General features: G+C 40.3%; 1 protein-coding gene across 2 annotated transcripts in view; it reads right to left on the reverse strand.

Moving 5' to 3' along the window:
- Window positions 1–3,007: 3,007 nt before the first annotated feature.
- CHST9 (carbohydrate sulfotransferase 9) overlaps window positions 3,008–22,395 on the reverse strand; it is an 87,021-nt gene continuing 67,633 nt past the window's right edge. For both annotated transcript variants that reach the window (XM_058815256.1, XM_058815248.1), the window contains 2 exons: window positions 19,773–19,810; window positions 3,008–4,508 (listed from right to left, as the gene is read on the reverse strand). In XM_058815256.1, the coding sequence (XP_058671239.1) occupies window positions 3,411–4,508; window positions 19,773–19,810 (1,136 nt within the window). In that variant the 3' untranslated portion in view covers window positions 3,008–3,410. The remainder of the gene's footprint in view (window positions 4,509–19,772; window positions 19,811–22,395) is intronic.

A 22,395-nucleotide genomic window follows, 5' to 3' on the forward strand; every position in this document is an offset into this window, starting at 1 on the left:
TATGCTGCAAATTATGCCTTTATCTCTTATAATCCCATAAGTCAGATATCACAGTCCCACTTCAATTATGCTAAACTCTTATGTTAATTTTAAATCATGTAACTTAATTCCTGGCAAAGCAGGCTGGTGATTTTCAAAATGTGGTTAATGAAGCAAAGTACAATCTAGATTCTGCTACTGAGATCATCTGAATCCCTTAGGTCGCTGAACATGACTGTGGAGAGGCTCTTCTTTACAAAAGTCTCAGTTAGATTTTCAAAAAATGAATTTTTAAGTGCAGTTAGGGGCTATGAAATTTGAAGTTGAGCATACAAAGAAGTTAAATTACTTTCACTAGAGCCATAGAACAACAGTGCAGCTAAAACAATTACACTTCTGTGCGCATACATGCTTTAAAGACCTTAACTGGTGTCCTCCCCTGTTAAATCACAAATGCAAATCATATCAGATTTTCAAGATGATAGTCTGGGGACCTGATGTCCATGTCCATGGATGTATGCAAATCAATGTCATTTTCCCTATCATTTGCAGAAACCAAATATTTGCTGATAATTTCTTTCAACCCCCTCCTTGACTCAAACAATAGCTTTATCTAAGACCCACTAGTAGAAGAAATCTTATGAGAATGTGTAGCTTTTCAATGCAATTAAGCTGCCCCCCCAAATCTCTGTCATTCTCTGATCTGATGGGCAGAAAGTTTGCCACTAAAATGAACTCAGTGTGAAGCTCAAGTTCTTCAGAGACTTTGTCATTTACTAACATTAATTTATTTCTCTGAATTAAAGTATTCATACCAAACTCATCTATAAATTGGCCTCCATTCTTTATTAGCATGTTGCACTTTTTTCCTCGTGTGCTTTTTTGAAAATACTAGTACCATTAGTGTGACATTTTTTTTGTGTGTAAATTATCAGTTAATTAACACATATCCACAACAGAGAAGACAAAGCAAATATATAGACACCCAAAGGTTGGTGGACATTAATTTTTTATTTAAATTTACTATATTCATTGGTCTTCCTGTAAGGCAAGAGAGATTCACTCAGGATTTGAGGTTGAATCCAATACTTACAAGAGCAGAGAATCTAGAGGTCAAACCAAGGTCAAATCCAAGGCAGTTTTCACATGACTTAGAAGGTTAAACAAAATCAAAACTTTCAGGAGGTCTTCTTTAATTGTCTTGGATGGGGTGGAGCTCAGAGGAAAACCAGGAGGGATTTCTGACAGGGAAGGTGGGAGTTGAGCACCATCCTGTGTTAAAAGGGGGAGATTTTTGTTCACCTGAGGAGAAGCATGTGAGGGGGAAGTTCAGTTGCCAGATATCCTCTCCCAAACACTTCTGGGTTTTAACACCTACGGGTCCACCCATGCACTGCTCACACAAGCAACAATGTGTGTGTTCACCCGTCCAAGGCATCCTTGTAACTTCTCCCTGGTGCTCAGCAAATGCATCTCCCCACACCTCATGTTGATGGATGGCTTTTTGCTTCTCCTCTTTGCTTCATGTTCCCTTGGAACAGCATGGTTTAAGCTATGGGTGCTGCTAGCCACAGACATCACAAGCCCTGGCTTGGGCTGCCCAGTGTGCTTTTACCTTTTCTCCTTGGAATGGCCTGTCCTGCCACAAGGAGAGATGTGCAGAGCCTGTTTGATTATACTCTGGCACCATGGAGACTGGAGGAGGCTTTTTTCCCTCTTCTGAGGAGAAAACTGAGGGAGAATCAAGCAGTGAGGGTACCTAGGAAATGATCTGGCCTTTCAGTTAAGACCCACAATTACTCCTGTGGAAGGACTGAATCTGTACATCATACTTTGCCTGAGATGAAGGAAAAGACAACAATAACAGCAGTAGCTGTGACCAGTGGTTGGGAACAGAGAAAAAGGATATTTTATTTTTAGTACTTTCCCATCAGGCTGTTTCCTCACCCTACAACTTGCTATATCAAGGCACTGGAGCAAGATGCACCAAACCATTTCAGAAAGAAAGGCATAGGGGACAACTTTATTTTGGAAGGGCATAGAAATTTTTCCCTATCCATTTTAGAGATTTGGTCTACTTGGCAGTGTTAGGTTAATTGTTGGACTCAATGATCCTAGAGGCCTTTCTCAATGGTTCCATGATCCTATGATTTTCCAGAGGTTTCTCCTCCTCCTGTGACACCCTGGCCCATCCACTGTGCAAGAGAGGTTGCAGGAACAACCTGTCAGGCAGCACTTGTGGGAGGAGAGGGAAGAGAAGGGTAGAAGGTATCTATTCAAACCAGGACTGTGGGATTCTGGACACATCTTCCTCTAGGACAAATCACCAATACACATTACACCACATAAAACTGCACCATGCACCCATTCTTTGGGCTTGGTGACCACTTGCAAGGCAGGCAGGACAGCAAAACACTGGTGACTCCAGGAAGCTCTGGGGGCAGAGCCAGTTTATAGATTTGGGATGCAATGGACACACAACACCTTCTCTGTAAGAGATTTCTGGGAGCTGGGCTGATAACCAGACCCCAGCAGACTGAGAATGGTCACAGTAGTTGCATTGAAGTTGCTTCTCTGTACAGATCTCAGAATATCCCAGAGCTGCCAGGCTGAAACTTAGTCCATTTCACCAAAATTGAAGACCACCATGAATATTGGGATCACAGTATGCCAGTGTCACATGTAATGATGAATCCACGGTGCGTTAAAACCTTAATTTTGTTGAATGCAGCAGCTCTCTGAAAGGAGGGTCATATTTGTCAACTACAGTGCATCAACCAAAATGAGGCAGTGGACTGGTCCTTCACAGATTTACCCATATCTACCCTGCTCATCAACTGAACTGCTGTGCTATTTTTAGTTTGATGCATTTGTATTCAAGAGCGGCCTTCAATAAAAAAAGTCTAAAATTGGCTACAGTCTAATAGTAATAAAAAAAAAAAATCAAAAAAAAACCAAAACTTGAAACTGAGAACACTGTAAACATTTTAGAAAATTAGCCAATGATTCTTTATTAATAAGTGACAGAAAGTAAAAATACAATCAAAAGTTTTTTCAAAACCCATTTCTAAAGCAAACATACCAAAAAAAGAATCATGCCACTCTGAATTTTTTTTCTTAAACCATTAAAAGAACATTAGGTAAGGTAATGCAACAGCTGTCTGAGCTACTGCTTCCATAGAATAATCCATAACAGTAAAAACAGCTTTTTCAGGCATTTTAGTGCAATTTATGCTGTTTACAGGTCTTTTTTCCTTTGAATTCTCCATAATTTAGTATCAAATGATATCACTCTAGCTTATAAAATCTCCACTAATTCAAGACAACTCTACTTAGCAGTAACTTCATTTCCTTTCAGGACTAATATCAAAGTAGTTGTTTTGAATCCCAACATGATAAGTATCTAATAGAAGCCTGAAGCTATTCTAGTGCTATACAAGTAGTGATGTATAATTGAACATTAAGTAATCCAAGTAATAGAAGTCATAGGTCAGCTGTCTCTCCTCCTTAGACAACTCCTTTAAATATTGCCTCACTACTTCTGTACTTGTTCTCTCATCAGAGGAATGTCTGTCTTTGAATTTAGGGAACTTCAGATTGGCTGGAGCACCTACCAGCTGCAGAAAGTAATTAGCATCTTCTTCCAGGGTTTCAAACTTTCCTATAAAGTCATAGTTGATGAGGCAGGGATAGCAGAGCTTGCTGACTTGCTCCCAGTGAATGTCCATTCCTATTGGTCGGCGGGAGTCCAACAAATATTGGATAAACTCCTTGAACTTAACTCCTGATCCTGTTTTCAGTGCTTCTTCATCTGCATTCTGTCTATACTTTTTAATTATTGCCTTCCCAAATACCGGATGGTAATAGCTGTTTGGATGCTCAAACTTATCCCTGAAGGCAGATACCAGTCTTTCCATAGGATCACGTACAAATATGAACTTGGTGTACATGTTCAAGCGTGTGTAGATCCCTTTTAGGTCATAACTGTCCAATTTCCTCAGGTGCTTTCCGTAGTGCACATCATCATGGGAGATGTTGTTTGCTGAAGCAGTGAGTCCACTGAGCACCATGAGGACCCTTTTCCAGTTGGAGCAGCCTGCTTTTGGCACTTCACAGTACAGAACCTTGTGCCTGTCCTCTACATAAATCCTTGACACCAGGTGCACCAGATGGGTTTGCAGCTTCTTTCTGCTGTTGTATTTCCTACAAAAGTCCTGAAGGAAGGCCCTGCGCTTTTCCTGGGTGCTGCCTGTGTCCTGCCACTCACCACCCTTGACAAATGTCTTGTTTAATGGGTGCAGAGCAGGAGGTAAATACACCCCTCTGAACCAGCTCAGAGAGGACTCACTTGTCTTCTGCTGCTCAGGGAGCCGGCTCCCCGAGGAGGCAGCCACCACAGCTAAAGGGTCAGCCCTGCCCCGCCAGGGCCTGCTCCTTGAGACAGCCATCCCATGGTTACTGAGGCCCACAGGAGCACTTCTCCTCCACACTGCTTTCCTTGGCATCCCCAGAGGCTGGAGCGTGAAGTCCTGCAAACGTGGAAAGGATCAGAGCTTAGAGCACAGTGACAGCCCAGCCCAGCCCGCTCATGTTGCAGCAGCAGCAAGGATGGTGAGGTGTGCTTGTAACCAAGCCACATCTGGCACTAAAAAGTCCCTTTTGAATTGCTTGATCAATACACCTAATTTAGGAACAAGCTGGGCTAATTACTGAAATACATGCTTCTGAAGATTACCTGTTAGCACACAGTAGGTCTTCCTACAAAAATAAATAGCTCAAGTTACACCTCTTAAGAAATCAAAAGTGGCTCACACAGCAGGGCTGATAGTCCTGCTAGGGGTGGCCAGGCACTTTTCTCTACTGAGCACATTTTCCCCTGTGCCAGCACTGGCACTGGTGGAGTTGCACGGTCATTCTCTGGAGTGCACTGGCACAATCACAGTAACAGGTGATGGATCTACTCCCACCACTGAGACTTGGAGCAGGCCTTGTCCCCCAGTGGTGTCAGGGGACAAAACCAGGGCCCCTAAACAGTTGACATCAGTTGGTTTGAGCAGGGTGTAGTGACAGAAAAAATCATCCCTCCAAAATGGTCCTACTCCTACCTGCACACAGAGACATGATGGAAATGAATTCACTGGATTGAATGTACATACAGGTGTCTGTGACACAGGTGCCTGCACCTGAGCTGCTTTCACAGCTGATAAGGAAAAATAGATGCCTTTGGAGCCTATTCCATCTGACTTATTTAAACATCAACATAATGATACCAACTAACTAAACATTAACTAGTAACCCTGCAAAGAATGTTAAAGATGAGACTTTCCTTCTAAACATCTCTCTGTATGTCCCCAGCCACTGTGCAATCCACAGACTGCAGGAACAGCAAAGCTTGCATCTGTGTTTTGATGTCAGATTCTTCAGGATCTTGTATCATGCAAGTTGACTGAATAATTTCTTGCAATATGGGTATTTCTGTTTGCTTTTTCCTGAGTGGATTCTCATGTGTCTGCTAAGCCTTGTAGATTTTTTTCCTCCTGTTAGTAGGCAAGCCTGCTGCATTGGGACACCTCTACAGCTGCTTATTTTCATTACACATCTGGAGAGGGAGGATGCTGGTCAACAGGTTTTTAAACATCTTGTTACAAGTAACAGAAAAATGGTTAGATGGACAGACAAACAGAGACTACCTGACTGCTTCCATGAGGCTAACATTTTTGGCAAGCTACATAAAAAGGCTTTTCTGGAATAAACTGATTAAACATTTACTGGAAAGTTGATTTGTGGACTGGCAGATCACACATGTGGATTTGGGGGGATGATAAAGTTCATAGGCCAATTCAAATAAAGCTGTTAAAAATTCAGAGGAATAATGTAAGAAATTTTAATGAAGGGAGCACAATTTGAATTCTAGTTTGAAAAAAAGCCTATGAAAAAACAAGCAGTTCCAAGGAAAGTTAGCATATGTTGCAGTGTAATAATTTCCCATAACAAAAACAAACCCAGGGGATCAGGCTTTTCGGTACTGTTGTAAGCCACTGACAAGCAGGTCTTTATGCCACTGATTTTTGTATTGGTGAAAACAAAAGAAGTGACTTGTGCAGGACCTGTATGACCATGCCTCCCTGTGAGAGGGGAGGCATGCTGGTGTTTTTAGAGATGCAAAAGGATACTTAATTCATTGGATTTGATGTGGTCCACTTTTCTAATATATATTTTTTAAAATGTATTCTGTCTAATACTTTATTCTTTAAAACAAATAAAATGTATATGTCTAGAGATTTATCCCTTCTGCCCTAGGACAGAAATAATTCAGGAGCTAAGTCAGTGTGTAACAACAGAAAGTAGTGCTAGTAGTAAATCAGGGTATGACTGAGCCCAATGGGAGTTTCAGCATCACAGTGAATGGCAAAGTGCCATTCTTGCAACTGCAGAACCACAGACTTACAAATAATTTAAATGTTTTTACCTTAAAAGGGAAACCTGGAACTTAAAAAGGTGAGATGAAAAATACGGGACACTCAGAAACCAACTGCACAATACAAGGCTCAACAGAAGTAGGAATAAAAGTGTGTCAGTGCTTAAGTAACTAAAGCTTGTAAGTTCATCAGTGGAACTCTGGTGAGTTTGAAAATTTAGAAGACAGTCTCCAATGATACATGGCTGTACTGGTGTTCCCCAATGCAGAGAAAAAGAGGGCAGTACCTCATGACTTCCTATGGTATGTCACCTGAATTTAGCAGCTCATTTCTGTGCAAAGAAACTTAAACCATCTGAAGTTCAAATCAAAGCAAATAAAATGAATCCTGTACTTCAGAGGAAAGTTCAGCCTTCTCAAGCCATCCTGTCACCCTGAACTAGTGGAAGATGTCCTAGTTCCACTAGAACAGGAGGGAAAAGGACAGACTGAAAGGGATGTGTGGTCCTGATTTTGTTCCATTTCAAAGAGTCTGCCTGGGATCCAGGACAAGCCTTGATGGTAACCCAAGATGGTACCAGAGGAGGGGATTGTATTTTAGTTGCAGAAACTGTAAATGCAGCTGTAGGAATCATTACTAAAACATTTTTATGGGATAAAAAGCTTCAGAGAAGGATGGACAAAACTATTCAGAGAAATCTCAGTACCAATGTAAAGGAACAAATGCATAGTTGGAGGCAATTGGAAGGGGCTCATTCCTAGTGAGATGAGGCAAAAGGAGAAAGAATCATTTAGCAAAAAATGCTAAAACAGAAAGCAAAATAAAAAAATAATCCCCAAAAGAAAACCAAAACCCAACCAAGACCCCCACAGGCCTGTCCCTCCCTCTCTAAGCCATAAAAAAACCCCTCACACAAAACCCCAAAACTCTAGGGCCAAAGCAATGATGCAAGAAGATCTGAGGACAAAGAACTTATCTGAATCTGTAAAATATTATTATTTGCTTTCCTCTTCCCCTTCTCTCTGAGACTTTACTTATCCCACTTATGTTGGCTAAAATATGTTTTTATGGTATCCATGAGGGGCAGTATCCTTGCTGGCTGCAACTTGCTCTAAGAATAGGAATGGATAGTGATATTTTCCAAAGGCATAAATGGCTGGTACATTGCCATGGAAGTTTTCTAACTCAAAAAAAAAAAAAATTAAAAAAAGAAGAAAAAAAGAGATAAAATCTTTCTGTACACTTGCCTGAGTAACTAGATAAGTACATAATAAAGGTGAGATGAATGAAAAGATGAATCAAGCTTTATTTTTCATGAGAAATATTTAACTAGACAGTTTTCTTGGGAAACTAAGAGAAATTGTTTAATAGATAGTGCCATGTTCCTTAAGCAAAGCTGCCTGACAGTCTGACACTTATCTGCATGAAAGAGCTGAAAGCCACACACTCTGAAAGGATTTAAATATTTTATGACACCAGTCTTACATAAAGAGAGCTGCCTTCTTTGGCTTGCTCTTGGTGTCAGTGATGCTTTGTTGTGCATTTTATGACACTTCAAAGATCTGAACAGCTCTATGTTGTATCTTTTTCTTTTCCACAGCAATAATAGGTAAACAAAAATTTGCAAAACCAATAAACCCTTTTGAAAAACATCCATGTCCATATATCTGCATTCCTAAAAGTCCATCCCACAAGCTGCTGAGCATTGTTGTTCTGAAAACCACCTGAACATACACCAACAACAGGCAGCATGTAGGCAGTGTCAGACACTGACTCTGGACCCAGATCTCCCCATGCAGACAGCCCCTACCAAACTCTTTGAGCCAAGTGTCCAGGACAGGAATGTCCATTTATGGCTTTCCAAAGAGCTGTTAAGGTTGGGAACCAGCTGCCTGGCATGAGAGGTGAACTCTGTGGTTACCTTGGAAAGATGCAAGGCTGTCCTTGAGACATGCTGACAACCTGTGCAGCAGGCTGCATACATTTAGTCTGAGAATTAAAACCAGGGAAGTGTTGAACCTTTGCCAGTAATTGTGCAAACTGTCCTCTGTTCACATAAATACATTTGAAAGAAAGTTAAGAAGTGGCCATGAGCCTCTAGAAGTGGCCATTTATAAGAGTAGAAGGCCCTGTCTCACTTTAGCTAGGCTGGAATGGAAGACAGATTTAAAAATGAGTTTAAATTTGGGGAAAAAGTGGAATTAATAGAATATTTCTGTGATGTGTGGCTACTGGCAGGCAACTCAGTAAAGCTGTTGAAACAAAAGGCATTTTAGAGTCATTAATGAGTTCATGGATTTTTTTTGTCACATTTTTATTGCTGTAGATTCCCTGCTCCTCCCCATTCATAAAAGGATTTCTCCTCACTGTAAAAAGAAGTAGCCAATACTTTCTTTTACACACATTGAAGCTGTCTTTTCCTTTAATACCTTCACAAGCCACTGAGGTAGAAGAGATTGACTACTGCCAAGAATGTTTAAGACTCATCCAATTATGCTTTGTGGTGATTTTACAATGCACGGGTGAGATCTCGTCTAGGCAGTTTGCAATTAGAGCAACTCACCATGCAAAAAGATAATGATGCATTGGAAAGTCTGATATTCCAGGGCTGATTTACAAAGATTTAATGGCTGCAGTGCAAACAGTGCTGTTTCCTAAATGCCTTAGTGCTGGATATTCAGCTTTACTAACAAGAATAATAAAATTAAATAAGCCCAACAGATAACATAGCATGAAGAATAGCAAAGGAAAGAAATATTCTGTTTTCTTGTGCTTTTCTCTGATGCCAACTTACTGTTTACCTAGGATCTCTCTACAGAAAATCAACAAAGAGTAATTTAAGACAAGGTTCATTTTCCAGTTCACACTCAGACTCTAAAATGATCAAAGAGCACACAGAGATGAGTCTCTTAATTTAGGTTTTTAGTGGAATACTGGAGGACTATAAAACAAACATCCTCCTACTTGGATGATAGGAATCTATGAGTCTTTGAAAACTTTGGAACCAGTAGTTTCAGCCTAAAACCTCAAGTATTTCACATAATGGTTGGAGGGGGCTCTGAGCAAACTGATTTAGTTCAAGTTGTCCCTGCTCATTGCAGGAGGATTAGACTAAGTGATCTTTGAAAGGTCCCTTCCAACTCAAACTGTTCTGTGATTCTGTGATTCTGTGATAATTTTTGGGCACACTTAGAAGAATCTCTTAATCAGAGGACCAGGACTGTGGCAGATAGCTCAGTCTTGGTGTGCAGTTTAAATATGAGGAAAAGTTTGCATGATTCCTATTTTCAGCAAGCCAGTGAATCCTGGATCTGTTACTACCTCACTTCAGCTGTACAAGCATGAAGAGCTGTACTTGCATGTGTGAATTTTCTTAAGCCTGCCAAAAGGAGAGATTATCCTAACTTCTTTTGTGCTAGAAGACTGTTTGGAAAACGTAATACAGAGTGATCAGATTCCTCTACTACTACTATGCTACCTGAGCTAACATGTAAATATGCTCAGAACTCTCCCATATCATAGCAATCGTTTAGTGTAATGTTGGTGAGCTAAACAGAGATCCACAGGATCTCCCAATGGAGAAGCTATTTATGCTGCCCACAAGTGACAGAAAATATTTGCTGATGAGGTGCTTCACCTTCTGTGCAGTGGAGATAAACCTCTTGATTCATCACTTGTGCTTGTATCAGCTACTCCAAAGATAATAGGCAGCACTAACCCCTCACCTCCCAGAGGAGCCATGAATTTTTGGCTTATCTATTTATTCAGGGCATATCACTGATGGTACATTCCTCAAAAGCCAGAGGCAAGACCTTACTGACACAGACACCACATTTTCCTATGAGATATGTATCCCTAAAACACATGTACTTGTACCAAGCATCTCTAAGATTACTAAACAGGTTGAGGGGGAAAAAAATAAGAAAAAAGAGAATACAAGATACTCAGAACTTCCTTCAGAGACTAAGAGGCAAACCTCATAGTTTGTAGCTGAATTACAATTAGGTTCAAAGGAGATCCTTGTGAACTCTGAGCCAGACACAAAATAGAATAACTGATCATAGTAAGAAAAAAAATACTGCAGGTAAATTTTAATTAACAGATGCCAGTAATTTTAAATACTGCTTTTCAAAACACAGCTTTGTAAATCTAACCATTGCTCCTAGAATCTGTTAGCAGAAAGTCCAGCATCTCATTGCACGGTGACTTGGAGTTATGGCAAGGATACAGACCAAGATAGTGAAGAAGGAAAGGGCAGAGGGAAAGAGAAGTTTTTTTCTTTTTATATGGTGTGGCCAAATGTCAGTGATTGGTGTGGAAAAATTTGAAGGGAGAGCCCCAGCCCAGAGATGGTTTTGGAGGAGAACAACCCAGGCCCACAGGCAGTGGGGAAAGTGGAGAGGCCCAATGGGGTAAGATAAATAGTAACATCATCACAAGTATGGTAGTGTACTGAATAAGGAGAGAGGAGAAATCCATTTTTCTTTGGCTGAGACCCCATAGATACCCAGCTCCTGGCTTTCCACCAGCCTCCCCTCCTCTCCCTGCCCTGTCCTGATCTACAGAAAGCACTAAGTCATGCTAATGAGGCAAGACAGTCTGCACGAGCCGCTTCCACAAGCTGATTCACATGGTCAGCAACTTGAATGAAGGAAATTAAGCTCTAATTTACTTGCCAATTCGTGATCAAATCTGGAATTAACTCCCTCCTGTTTCCACCTTCACAGTCAAAGCATATGGATTCTCAAAGCATGCTTTGAATGGGAGGAATAAGAAAGATCAAGGCATAAATAATAGAAAGAGTAGCAATAAAGATGCTATTATTATCAGAAACTGAGTTTTGTGTGACAGATTAAAGATTCAGCAATACAAATGCAACCAAGTATAGCAAATAAAAAAAGCACTCCACTCCCTTATTGCTAATAAATACATAATAGGGAAGGTCAGTTGATAGCAATAATAAATTGGTTTCAGGATAGCGCAATGCTGATGCTGCTTGTCTTGCCTTCTGATAACAGTTTTATGGTGCTGGTTCTTTGCACTATAACTTACAGACTTGAAAATAAGCACAGAGCCACTGCAGCCCAGACAGCTAGTGTCTGGGCAGAGTCTGCAGCCAATTTGCATGGAATGCATGTTGGCCTAGATGTTCAGCTAAGATGCACTGCTAATAAAAAGCAATTTTCAGGTCATGGACCTCTTAACACTTGACCATATTTAGCCCTACCTAGCAACACTTGTTTTGGGTACAGGTAAATCGGTGTGTTCAAGTTGTTTAATTCTGAGCTCAGTTCTCCTCTGTATCAGTAAAACCTAAGTCAAACATTGTGGTCAGTGGCCAGAAATCTTCACCAACACTCATTCACATTTCTGTACAGAGCAGCAAAACACTTTAAACAACCTGAAATTCAAAATTCACTAAATTAAGCATGCAGTATTCATTTTATGAAGCATAGTGCTTCTTAACAAGTAGGTTTACCTTATGCATAGAAAGAGCTTAAGTCTGAAGATGACACTTTCAGGCAATCTCTGTATATTACATATTGTTCTCTTATTTAACTCATTAAGTAATGCTAATGTGCCTACTTTTTCATCACTTTAAGCACAGAAGCAAATCAAATGACCTAAACAATTCCTGCTGTTGACAAATACAATTCCCAAAATTGCTATTTTCAAGTGTATTTGAAACACATCTTTGAAAACAAATAGTGTCTCTTGCATGTTCACAACTCAAGCCAGGTAGGAATTGTTGAGCACATTTCATATTTCAGACAACATCTATTTCCGCCTCTTAAGAAAAGGGACACCAACATTTTTTTATCCAAGGAGGGGCCATGTCCCAGCCTTTGCTAATCAACACCCAGCCTGCACAGGAGAAGCCCTGTACCCATTTCCTTGTCTGCATAAGTAAACATATTTTGCAGGAAGCTGACCAAACTGCTGGGTGTTAATCCTGGAGGTTAATCCTGCACATTTGGACTGAAACCCTGGCTCCCATTTCCCAGCAAGTGCTTTGAGAATAGAGGGCTGAAATCTAATGCTGTGCTTCTGCACACAAAGAAGAGTTCCTCACATTAGCGGCTGTGCCAAGATTCACAGTTTTTTTTTTGTTTCTGGTAAACAGAATCCATCTCTATCTTGTTTGCAGATAAACACACTTATCTTCCAGCATGAACAAGACATCTTGCTGTTTTAGAAATAATAAGAAAAGTTTCAAATGAAACTAAGTTCAATGAAGAATATTAATGTATATTCAGGCACGAAGAATTCAATTTCTCCTGAATTGCTTTGGAAGAGATGCTGAGATCTCTAGAGGTCTCAGAGCATTTTCCCTTCAATCAAAATTAGCATTTAATTCAAATTAGATGACTTTATTGGTAAATAAAAAAGAAATAGAAATGTAAATGTGCTCTAGGTAGGCAAATATCTTAAATATGTGTTTGCCTACATTTGTACACTTTTAACAAATTTGTGTGTTAATTTCTAGACAGAAAAAAATAATACTTGAGAAATGATTGCATTCATAAATTACAGTGGGAAAAAACAGACTGTGAATTGACAAAGGGCATTATTCACTGTACACTCCATCCTCACACTGACTGATCCTGTTTCACTGAATGGGGCTGTCATGTCTATCACAGGTAAAAGAAAATACACTGGCTTATTCTGTAGCAGATTTTTGTGTGGCTACCCTCCCAATATGCATTAATGTGCAAGCAGTGCCACAGCTGATCAGTGTGCCACCCAAACACTAACTAGTTCAAGCACCATCCCTCCCTGAAGCACAGGAATCATAAGAGCAGCACTGTGTTTGAGGGTAGCTGCACCCACCAGAGCCACAGTGTCTGGTTTTATGCAAGTCCCTTGGCCTTCACACTTTGTTTTTCCATGTCTGTAAACCATGGAAATATAATAATTGCCTAGCCCGTGTGAATATTGTGATTCCTACCTTCTGATTAACACTGGTAGAAAAACCTTGTCATTTTACAGAGCAAGAAGAGACAGAAATCTGATAACTGGGATTGCCACACAACTTCCCAGTCCATGCTGAAACTTCATAGCTGAAAACTCTCACCATATCTTTTAATATTTTTGTTGAGCATTCAATCTGTTGCATATTATTAAGTTTGTTTGGTTGGTTTTTTTCACAAAAAAGAATAATTTGTCATAAAATTTAAGATATTTTTATCTTCAGACAGTGCACTTATGTTCCTGTCTGTACAGCCTGAGAAACAGTTTCCTCCACAAGGGACTGAGAAGGTTCTCACATAAAAATGTCTTCTGTGCTTATTTAAATAATTTTTCCTCCTGCATTTTTTTTCTGAGAGCCATCATCTTGGTGACTATATATTATGAACTAATCAGTGAAGGACTGTTACATTATCTGAACTCAAAGGGGGCAGAGAATGATATCAGAAGCAACCTTTATCAGCTTGGAAGAAAGAAAATGTTATGTGTAGGGAAAAATGGAAGGATCTCATATGTGTAGGGAGCAGGAAGGATCTCATATTCAACCAGACAGGGCTCAGAGCTGTCTACCTCAAACAAGTGAACAAGTGAGAACCTACAGGAGATTATCAGGTGACCCACCTAGTGGATCAGGGAAAAGAGGAGTGGTTAGAAAATTGTCCAGTGGAAAAGGGCCTGGGGATGCTGGTTAACAGCAGCTGGATCCGAGCCACTGTGTGTGCCCAGGTGGCCAAGGGCTTGGTTTGTATCAAAATCATTTGTATTTTTGATAAAAATCAAGGAATCTTGGTTTGTATCAAAAATATGGCCAAACAGGACTAGGAAAGGGTTTGTCCCTTTGTAGTCAGCACTGCTAAGGCCACACTTCAAGCCTGGAGCAAGGAAGGTTTCCTTTGGTGGAGAAGGATCAGTTTAGGGAATATTTAAACAAACAAGACAGAAACAAGTCCTTATGGAACAGGAACAAGGAGCTTATGGAATACACTCATGAGTGTTGAAGGAGCTGGAGGATGTCACTGTGAGCCTATTCTTTATTATCCTTGGAAGATCATGGTGACTGGGGAAGGTTTCCTGAACTGGAAGAAAGCAAACATCATTCCTATCTTTAAGGTTGGATAGCAAGGAAATGACAGGCTGATCAGCTTTGCCTCATTACCCAGGAGCATGACAGAGCAAGGGACTATTCCTCCCCTGGTGCATTTCACCTTGATGAACTTCATGACATTACTGTTGGTCCATTTCTCCACCCTGTTGAAGCCCTTCTGAACAGCAGCACAACTCTCTGTTGTATCAGCAATTCCTCAGCACAGTTTTACATCCTGTGACAACTTCCTGAGGGTACACTCCATCCCATCATCCTAGTACATAATGAAGAAGTTAAATGGTATTTATTCAGCTTTGACCTCTGGGGTGCTCCACTGGTGACAGTCCTCCAGCTAAATCTCATGTTGTATGGATTTATGAAGGGGAAATTGAGCCTGACCAATCTAATTGTCCTGTACAAGGAGATGACTGAATCAGTGGTGAGGGGAGCACTGGATCTTGTTCATCTCAAATTTACTAAGGCTTTTGGCATTCCCATAACACCTTCATGAAGTACAAGTTAGGTAGGTGCTCAGTGAATTGGACTGAAAAATTGAGCTCAAACAGTTGTGCACAAAATGCAGCTGGAGGCCATTCACTACTGCCCTAAGGTGGATGGTGGGTCCAAAAGTGTCCCACATCTTTATTACTGACCTGGATGATGAGACAGAATGTACCCTAAGCAAGTCTGCAGGCAGTACAAAATTGGGAGGAGTGGCTGATACACCAGAGGGCTGTGCTGCCAATCACAAGGACCTCAACAGACTTGAGAAATGGCTAAACAGGAATTTCATGAGATCTGACAAAATGGAATGCGAAGTCCCGCAGCTGGGGAAGAACAACCCCAGGAACCAGTACAGGCTGGGGGCTGCAGAGTGGGAAAGCAGCTTTGCAGGAATGGACCTGAGGGTGCTGGAGAACAAGCTGCCTGTGGGCCAGCAATGTGCTCTCAAAGCAAAAATGGCCAACAGCCTCCTGGGCTGCATTAGGCAGAGCAATTCCAGCAGATAAGGAGAGGTGATCCTTCACATTTGCTCAGCCCTGGTGAGACACAGACACACTGGGAGTGCTGTGTCCACTTCTGGGCTTCCCAGTGCAGGTGATGTGGCCATACTAGAATGCGTCCAGTGTATAAATGGACATGGATGTAGACATGCTGGAGTGAGATCAGTGAAGGGGCAACAAGGTATTTAAAGGTTAGGAGCATGTGGCAAACAAGAAGTGGCCAAGAGAGCTGGTGCTCTTTAGCTTGCAGAAGAGGAGGCTTGGAGAGGTCTTATCAATGTATCTAACCTGGGAGGGAAGAAGGGGGGGAGTAAAAATGATGGTGCCAGACTCCTCTCAGAGGTGTCCAGGGACAGGACAGGAGGAAGTGGGCACTGAGTGAGATACAAGGAATTCCATACAAATACAACAAAATACATTTCTACTGTGTGAATATCAAGCACAGGCATCCAGGAATATCCAGGAGCAGAGGAACCACTATTCTTGAAGGTACTCAGAATCCAGCCAGATGTGATCCTGGGCAACTGCTCTATGAGTAAGGTAGTTAGACAAGATGATCTCTAGGGATGCCTTCCAACCTCAACCATTAGGTGATTCTATAAAGCCTATGAGGGTGAAACAATAGTTCAGTTTGTTTAGTGGTCTAAATGCATTAGCTCTCTCTTAGATTTTCAAACTCTTAATTTGGGGAGAATAAAGTATGTAACACTGAAGAATATGATCCCAAACTGGGAAAACAGAAGGAAGGATCATACCTATCAGATAACCTCAAAGTGGCAGGACTTGGAAGTTGGCATAAATGGACTGAAGTTTTTTTTAGATGGGTCATTTGAGACGATGAAGGGGATAGAGGAGAAAACTGGAGTAAACTACAGCAGTGCACAAGGGCAGCTAAGGAGTTTGGTCTGAACTGTGAAGTTTTCAATCATGTTAATATAGATTTATTACACCATGTGCCTGAAGCAACCTTGAGGTCATATTCATATTCCTCATCATGATCTGTGCAACAAAGTTATATTGTCATTTAACAGAGGTTTGAGTTATCTTTGACTTCTTTTCTTTAATACAAGGTGTGCATATACTGACAGTATGTCGGAGCTGCAGTAATCCATGGTCCAACCCCAGCTCTAGCAAGTACATTGCCTCATCATTATCCTTTCTGTGTTCCTGCTTCACAGCTCCTTGTGTAGAAAGGGGAATACTCCCTGACAGAGCACTGACTGCGGGAGGGATGTGCCACTTCAAGAGAGTCTGCCTTGACAAAAAACTTCTCAGTGACAAAACAGGAGGACAGATATTGTGGGGTCTCCCTACTTGACATGCAGCATCACTGCAGAAGGGACAGGCTCAAGTCTGAGCAAAAACACAGCTGGGATTTTAACCCAAAAGTCTGACTCTGTAAGCAACTTCAACTTCTAAATGCAATAACACATACTCTTGTCACTCCTTCAGAGATTGAGGCACTGGACACAACTGTATGTAGGAGTGTATATTAAGAAGACAACACATGCAAATATGAGCGTTAAGGATGAAACATAAAGGATTTCCCCAGACACATTTTGATTGGTGGTATGTAATGTGTTGTTTTGCCAATACTGTTACATAGAAACACAATTTTTTTTTCTTGCTTCCTTTCATTTTCCTCAGCTGTCATTAACATGGTACAGTAAACAGCTGTACATTGGTGCCTGGATTTACCCTTGCAGTTGCAAAGGTAGTTAAAAACAGGTATTGAAAGGCAGTGTGTGTGCTACATCTGGCTGACTGGTGGTGGTAGATGACCATAGCTGTCAAATGAATATACAGATTTATATACATAAATGGCAAAAATGGTGTTTGAGGAAAACCAGCAAATGACTTATGATTAAAGGGAACAAAAGCTAGTGAAGATGCCAACTGTAGTGAAAGGTTTCTGGAAGCAGATACTCTCTTAGTGTTTTGTCTATGTCATGTTTCACTAAACTTTGCTTAGGCTTTAGAAGAGCTAAGAACCACACAGAAACCACAGTGGTCTTCAAGATTAGAGAGGTCCCAGATGAACACAGACAGTCAGGGTTTACCCAGCAGATCACTGGGACAGCAGCTTTATAATTTCTCCATCCCCTCTCTGTTTCACTCACCTCTCAACAAGATATTTCCTGCTATTTGCCCCTTTGCACTCCTGCTCCTGTCAAGTCGTAACATCATCCCCATCTTCTGCAGAGAGCTTCTCCCTCACTTAAATTACTGGCAGCCAGTTTAACTCACTGTTGCTGAACTGAACTTAAAGGGGACTTAAGGATCTTACCCTGCATATAAAATTTTAACTTCAGTATTGAAAATAAAAAGAATCCTCCAATTACAAATATTCCATCATGATCAACACTTTAAATATTTTTGTTGAAGCAATACAAGTACCAACCAAATATTAAGTTCTTATGTAATTGTGCCCTAAATGACAAACTTGAAAATTAAATTGATTTCTGTTCTGAAATACTCTTCTTGGAAATCCAAAGGATTTTCAGCTGGAATGGGACATCACCAGCTGAAGTCGTATCCATTTAAATGGGCATGTCCACAAATCAACTTTTTACAGCTTTATTTAGATACATTCAGCATACCAAGACAACATAAAATTAGATACTCTTAGGTTAACTGCAGAGAGACAGAGCAGGTGAGCCATTCAATGAAGGCAAGACAGTGGCATGCAGGAAAATACCAAGACCGGCCACACAAAGTACAGCACATTATCCACCCTTTGAAAACGTGGCAAGTTTTTTTTTTTTGTTGTTGGTTTTTTTTTTTTTTTTTTTTTTTTTTTTTTTTTTTTTTATCACAATACATTCTTCCTCAGAAAAGGGCAATGGCATGCACCGAGCAGATTTTGTAACACAGAAAATGCGCAGAATTAGGTCTCCAATCAACCGTTCACACACTGCCAATGTTGCCTCAAGTTGTGGTTTAAAAATACAAGTGCCCCCCCTTCTGGCCAACAGAGACTCCCAAAAGTGGCTTTGCAAGAGATTTCAGGCTAATTTTAAAATGCAGTTTCGGTCATAAAAACTAATTAGAATTGTTCTAGGATATAAAATCTCAGTCAAAGCACATAACTCTCATTAAATTCCAAAATATTTCTACAGTTATTTTAAAAAGTGAAAGATTTCCTTTGCTTATGCAATGCCATGTTCTGGACTAGATATCTATCCATCAGTTTCTCAATAATAAGAATGTTGTAAAAACTCTGAATATTGCATTGTGCCACAGGACCAGGCTTCCCATAAGTGTCCAGCCATGCAAGGGTTTACTTGGTGCTGAGTGGTGCCAGCTCAGGCCACTGAATGTGACACACTGGCATCTGTGCCATGCTCAGCCATGGCAGGGGACTTGCTGTAAGACCCAAACCAGGCTGCTTTAGGTGGTCAGTCCCCTGTCAAGTTAGTCCTTCACCTTGGTGATCAGCTCACAGATAACTGTGATGTAATTACTGCAATGCCTCCATATATAGCTTAGAAGGAAGATGGCTTAAGGGAGGGTAATTGCTGGACTGCAAATATTTTAATGACTGCCTTTTAAGTGGCATTTCGAAATAAATCTCACAAACAATCCAGACGCCCATTTATATGCCATCTGGACAACAGCATTCAGCAAGAGGACAAGAGGCCAGAGAATGGCAAGCAAGCACACTGCTTCTGTGGAGTTCTCCATCCACAAGGGCATGTCACTGAGGAAAGCAAACTCTGGGTTTCCTTCTCTCTTTCTGGTTAGAATTTTTTTTCAGTTTAGTTCCTATATGCTTTTCCTGATGTTGAAATGAGAAATTACAATATATAAAGTTTTTTCATAAATAACTCTTGATACAATAATAAGGCCAGGACGGAAAATGCCTCTGCAAGCAATGCCACAGTTTAGTGCAGCCTCAATGAAAATTCATGGCAGAAATAATCTAAGAGACACTAAGATACACTGCTTACATGTGTAGTTCAGGTATTTATATCAGTAGCTTTCTGCCTTTTAAAAGGAATACTAGCAAACAGAAAGGAAAAAAAGGCATAATGTTGTGCTGCAAAATTTGATACCAATGAACAAATTACCTCTGGGCTTTGTCCTCACCACCAACACAGGAAGTAGATGAGCTGAATTGCTTAAATGGTAAATCTTAGATGAAATCTGAGATGGCAACTCTTGTGAATTCAACACATCTGCAGAGACAGCAAGTTGTCTGACACGTGATCCTTAGCACACCTGTATTACTAATTTTAGTGTATCTCATGAAATTCTCCTTTCTACTTGCCACAACTCTATTGTCTGAAAAATTAAGTTAACAAAAAGTCCAAATACCTGATTAATTGTCTCTTGTTGCAGTTTTTTTCCAGACTCTGAAAGGGAAAGAAAAAAAATAGTTTGCATATATTCTAATCAATATGATAGGGGACAGGCAGAGCAACAAACAGTAAATTAGTAAAAAAATAATCAAAACGTATAACTAAGAAACAGAATTTAACATGTAGAAATTACTTGACAGTTTGAAATGGAAATGCACCTAAAATAAACAATATAAAAGAGATAAATCTTATAAAAGAGATGTGATAGAAAGAAGATTGAGATAGGCAGCTAATCTTGCTAACCTGGAACCCCACAAAATACTTAAATATTCAAAAGGGAGAAAAAAATTTCTAACATGTAGTATGAAGCCTCTTAATGTTGCAAGATGTACTACGTGACCAAGAGACTGGTAGCATCCAACTCACAATGTGACCACTGGAGGAGAAAAGCAACTTCTGCCATTACCTTAAAATAAAATTGAATGCCTGTGTCAAGACTGAGGCTCAGCACCAGCTGGCCCAGAGAGAAATTCTATCCTGATATTATCCACAAAGTGGCAAGTTAAATTATAGTCTTGTTTCCTTATTCTGGCCTTCTTCTTCAGTGTCCTTCAGTGTACTCATGGAGATAAAACCTAGACAGAACACTGCTTTTCTAGTGTCTGGGACTCTAGCAGCAAGGACACCTCAAATCTGTTCTTTGCTTTTTGACCAAAAGGAGCAGTAATTTGTTCCATTTACTGCTCCCATGCACTAGTTGTCAAAAGGGCAGCTGGTATCAGTTTGCTACTGGAGACTGTCCACACATATTGGGGAAAGTCAGGAATTTCACACTTGCCTATCCAGCTAGGCTACGTGCTCCCTGAGGGTTTTTAAAAATAATAATGATAGGACAGGACTTCCAAGCTGTCAGTATCGCTATTAACTGTGAGGGGAGCCTGCCCAGCTCGGGTGGCTGCCACCTCCAGCCCTGGAAAGGATACTCCATTTCAACAAAACTTTTCCATATTGATAGGTGTGGCACAAATAGAATTTTTAAAATGAGGTGAAAATATTTAAAGTGTTAAAATACAGTATAAAGACTCTACTTAAAGGAAAATGATCCTTCCCGTCCCTGAGACTACTCCTCTTTTCAATGAAAGCATTATAGATTATTCAGATGAAGATGATTACTTTAGGCTATATTATAAGATTGTCGCTTATGATAATTACTTCCTGCATGCTTGTGTTGTGTTTTTATTTGCTAAATATAAAAACTATGCTTTTAAAAAACTTCACAGAACTATTATTTAGGGGAGACTTCTTAAAATGTATTTCCTTGCTCACTGAGTTCATCTTTAGGAGAAATAAGATTTATTCTTGTAACAAATATTTTAGGCAAATAGATTGTTGGTAATAGAAGATTAAAGGGGTGTGTTTAGCATTCTCTAATGATATACAAGTTGCTAGGAAAGCAGAGTGTTTGAAATCTCTGGTTAGATCAACACTATTTTGCTCAAAGGTTTGTGGACTTTGAATACTGATGCTTTCCTGTTTCCCAGTACATTTGTTTTTAGGCTATTTTGATTCACTTTAAAGGAATTTTAATAACTTTCTGTTGACAGCATGGACAGCTGGTCTTGAGAATTAGTGAAAATTCACTTGCTGACTGAGGAAGGAAGTGACATCAATGAGTTTCTAAAGTCAGCCCTGAGGGAAAAGTGTGCTCTGCCAGAGTAGCCTTTCATGCCATTGTATTTCCAGTGATGCCTCAAGATGCAAATTGCATTATCAATCAAACTTGTGGTTTCTACCTCAGACAAGTATAGAAAAAAAGAACAGAAAGACTGGGAAAGACCTGTGCAGCCATTCTTGACACTACTAAGAAAAAGGTTAAGAAGAATTTATGATAATTCTTTCCTTGTTCTCTCTTCTTTCTTTTGGTGATTTAAATCACAGTACAGTACCAAGGAAAAGGCAGTTGCTGTATGATAGAACAGCAATGATGACATGGGTTAAACGGGACAGAGATTGACTGTTGGGCTGTTGAGGATAGAAGAGAGATCAAATTCAAGGTCACCACTAAATTGAATACTGAGTTCTCCATTTATTCGCTAGATGATCCTTGTCCTCATCACAGAACAACTATGTGCATTTGGCAGAGTCAGCACTTGCACTCAGAAGGGACCAAGGTCTGTAATAAAACACAGACTACAGGGTGGAAATATATTGGCACCATTACATGGGGAAACCTGCAAAGTCCTGGTGTGCATTGTACTATTGCTTTGGAAGAAACATCACAAAAAGCAGTGAAAAAACATGACACCTACTATGTTGAAAGGGGGTTTGGTTTTCAGCAGCCAGAGGCTGATTGTAGGGCAGGACAAGGCCATTGAAAGTGGGCAGAATTTTCTTTGTCCTGTTTCAGGGGTTTTTTGTTTGCCTTTTATTTTTTTTCCCTTAAATTCCCAGAATTATCTTATAATGACAAGTTGCAAACCTTTGTTTTACTTTTGGCACTCTCACTTTTGAGGAAGGTCATTTGTGGTGACCATCAACCATCAACATTGACCAGCAGGATTCATAAAACACCACTGGAGAGGGTGCTCCTTACTCAAAGGACATGAAGCAATGGGACACTGACAAAGCCAGAACTGTCA

This window comes from Ammospiza caudacuta, chromosome 1 (assembly GCF_027887145.1).
Source record: "Ammospiza caudacuta isolate bAmmCau1 chromosome 1, bAmmCau1.pri, whole genome shotgun sequence".
Classification (NCBI taxonomy): Eukaryota; Metazoa; Chordata; class Aves; order Passeriformes; family Passerellidae; genus Ammospiza; species Ammospiza caudacuta.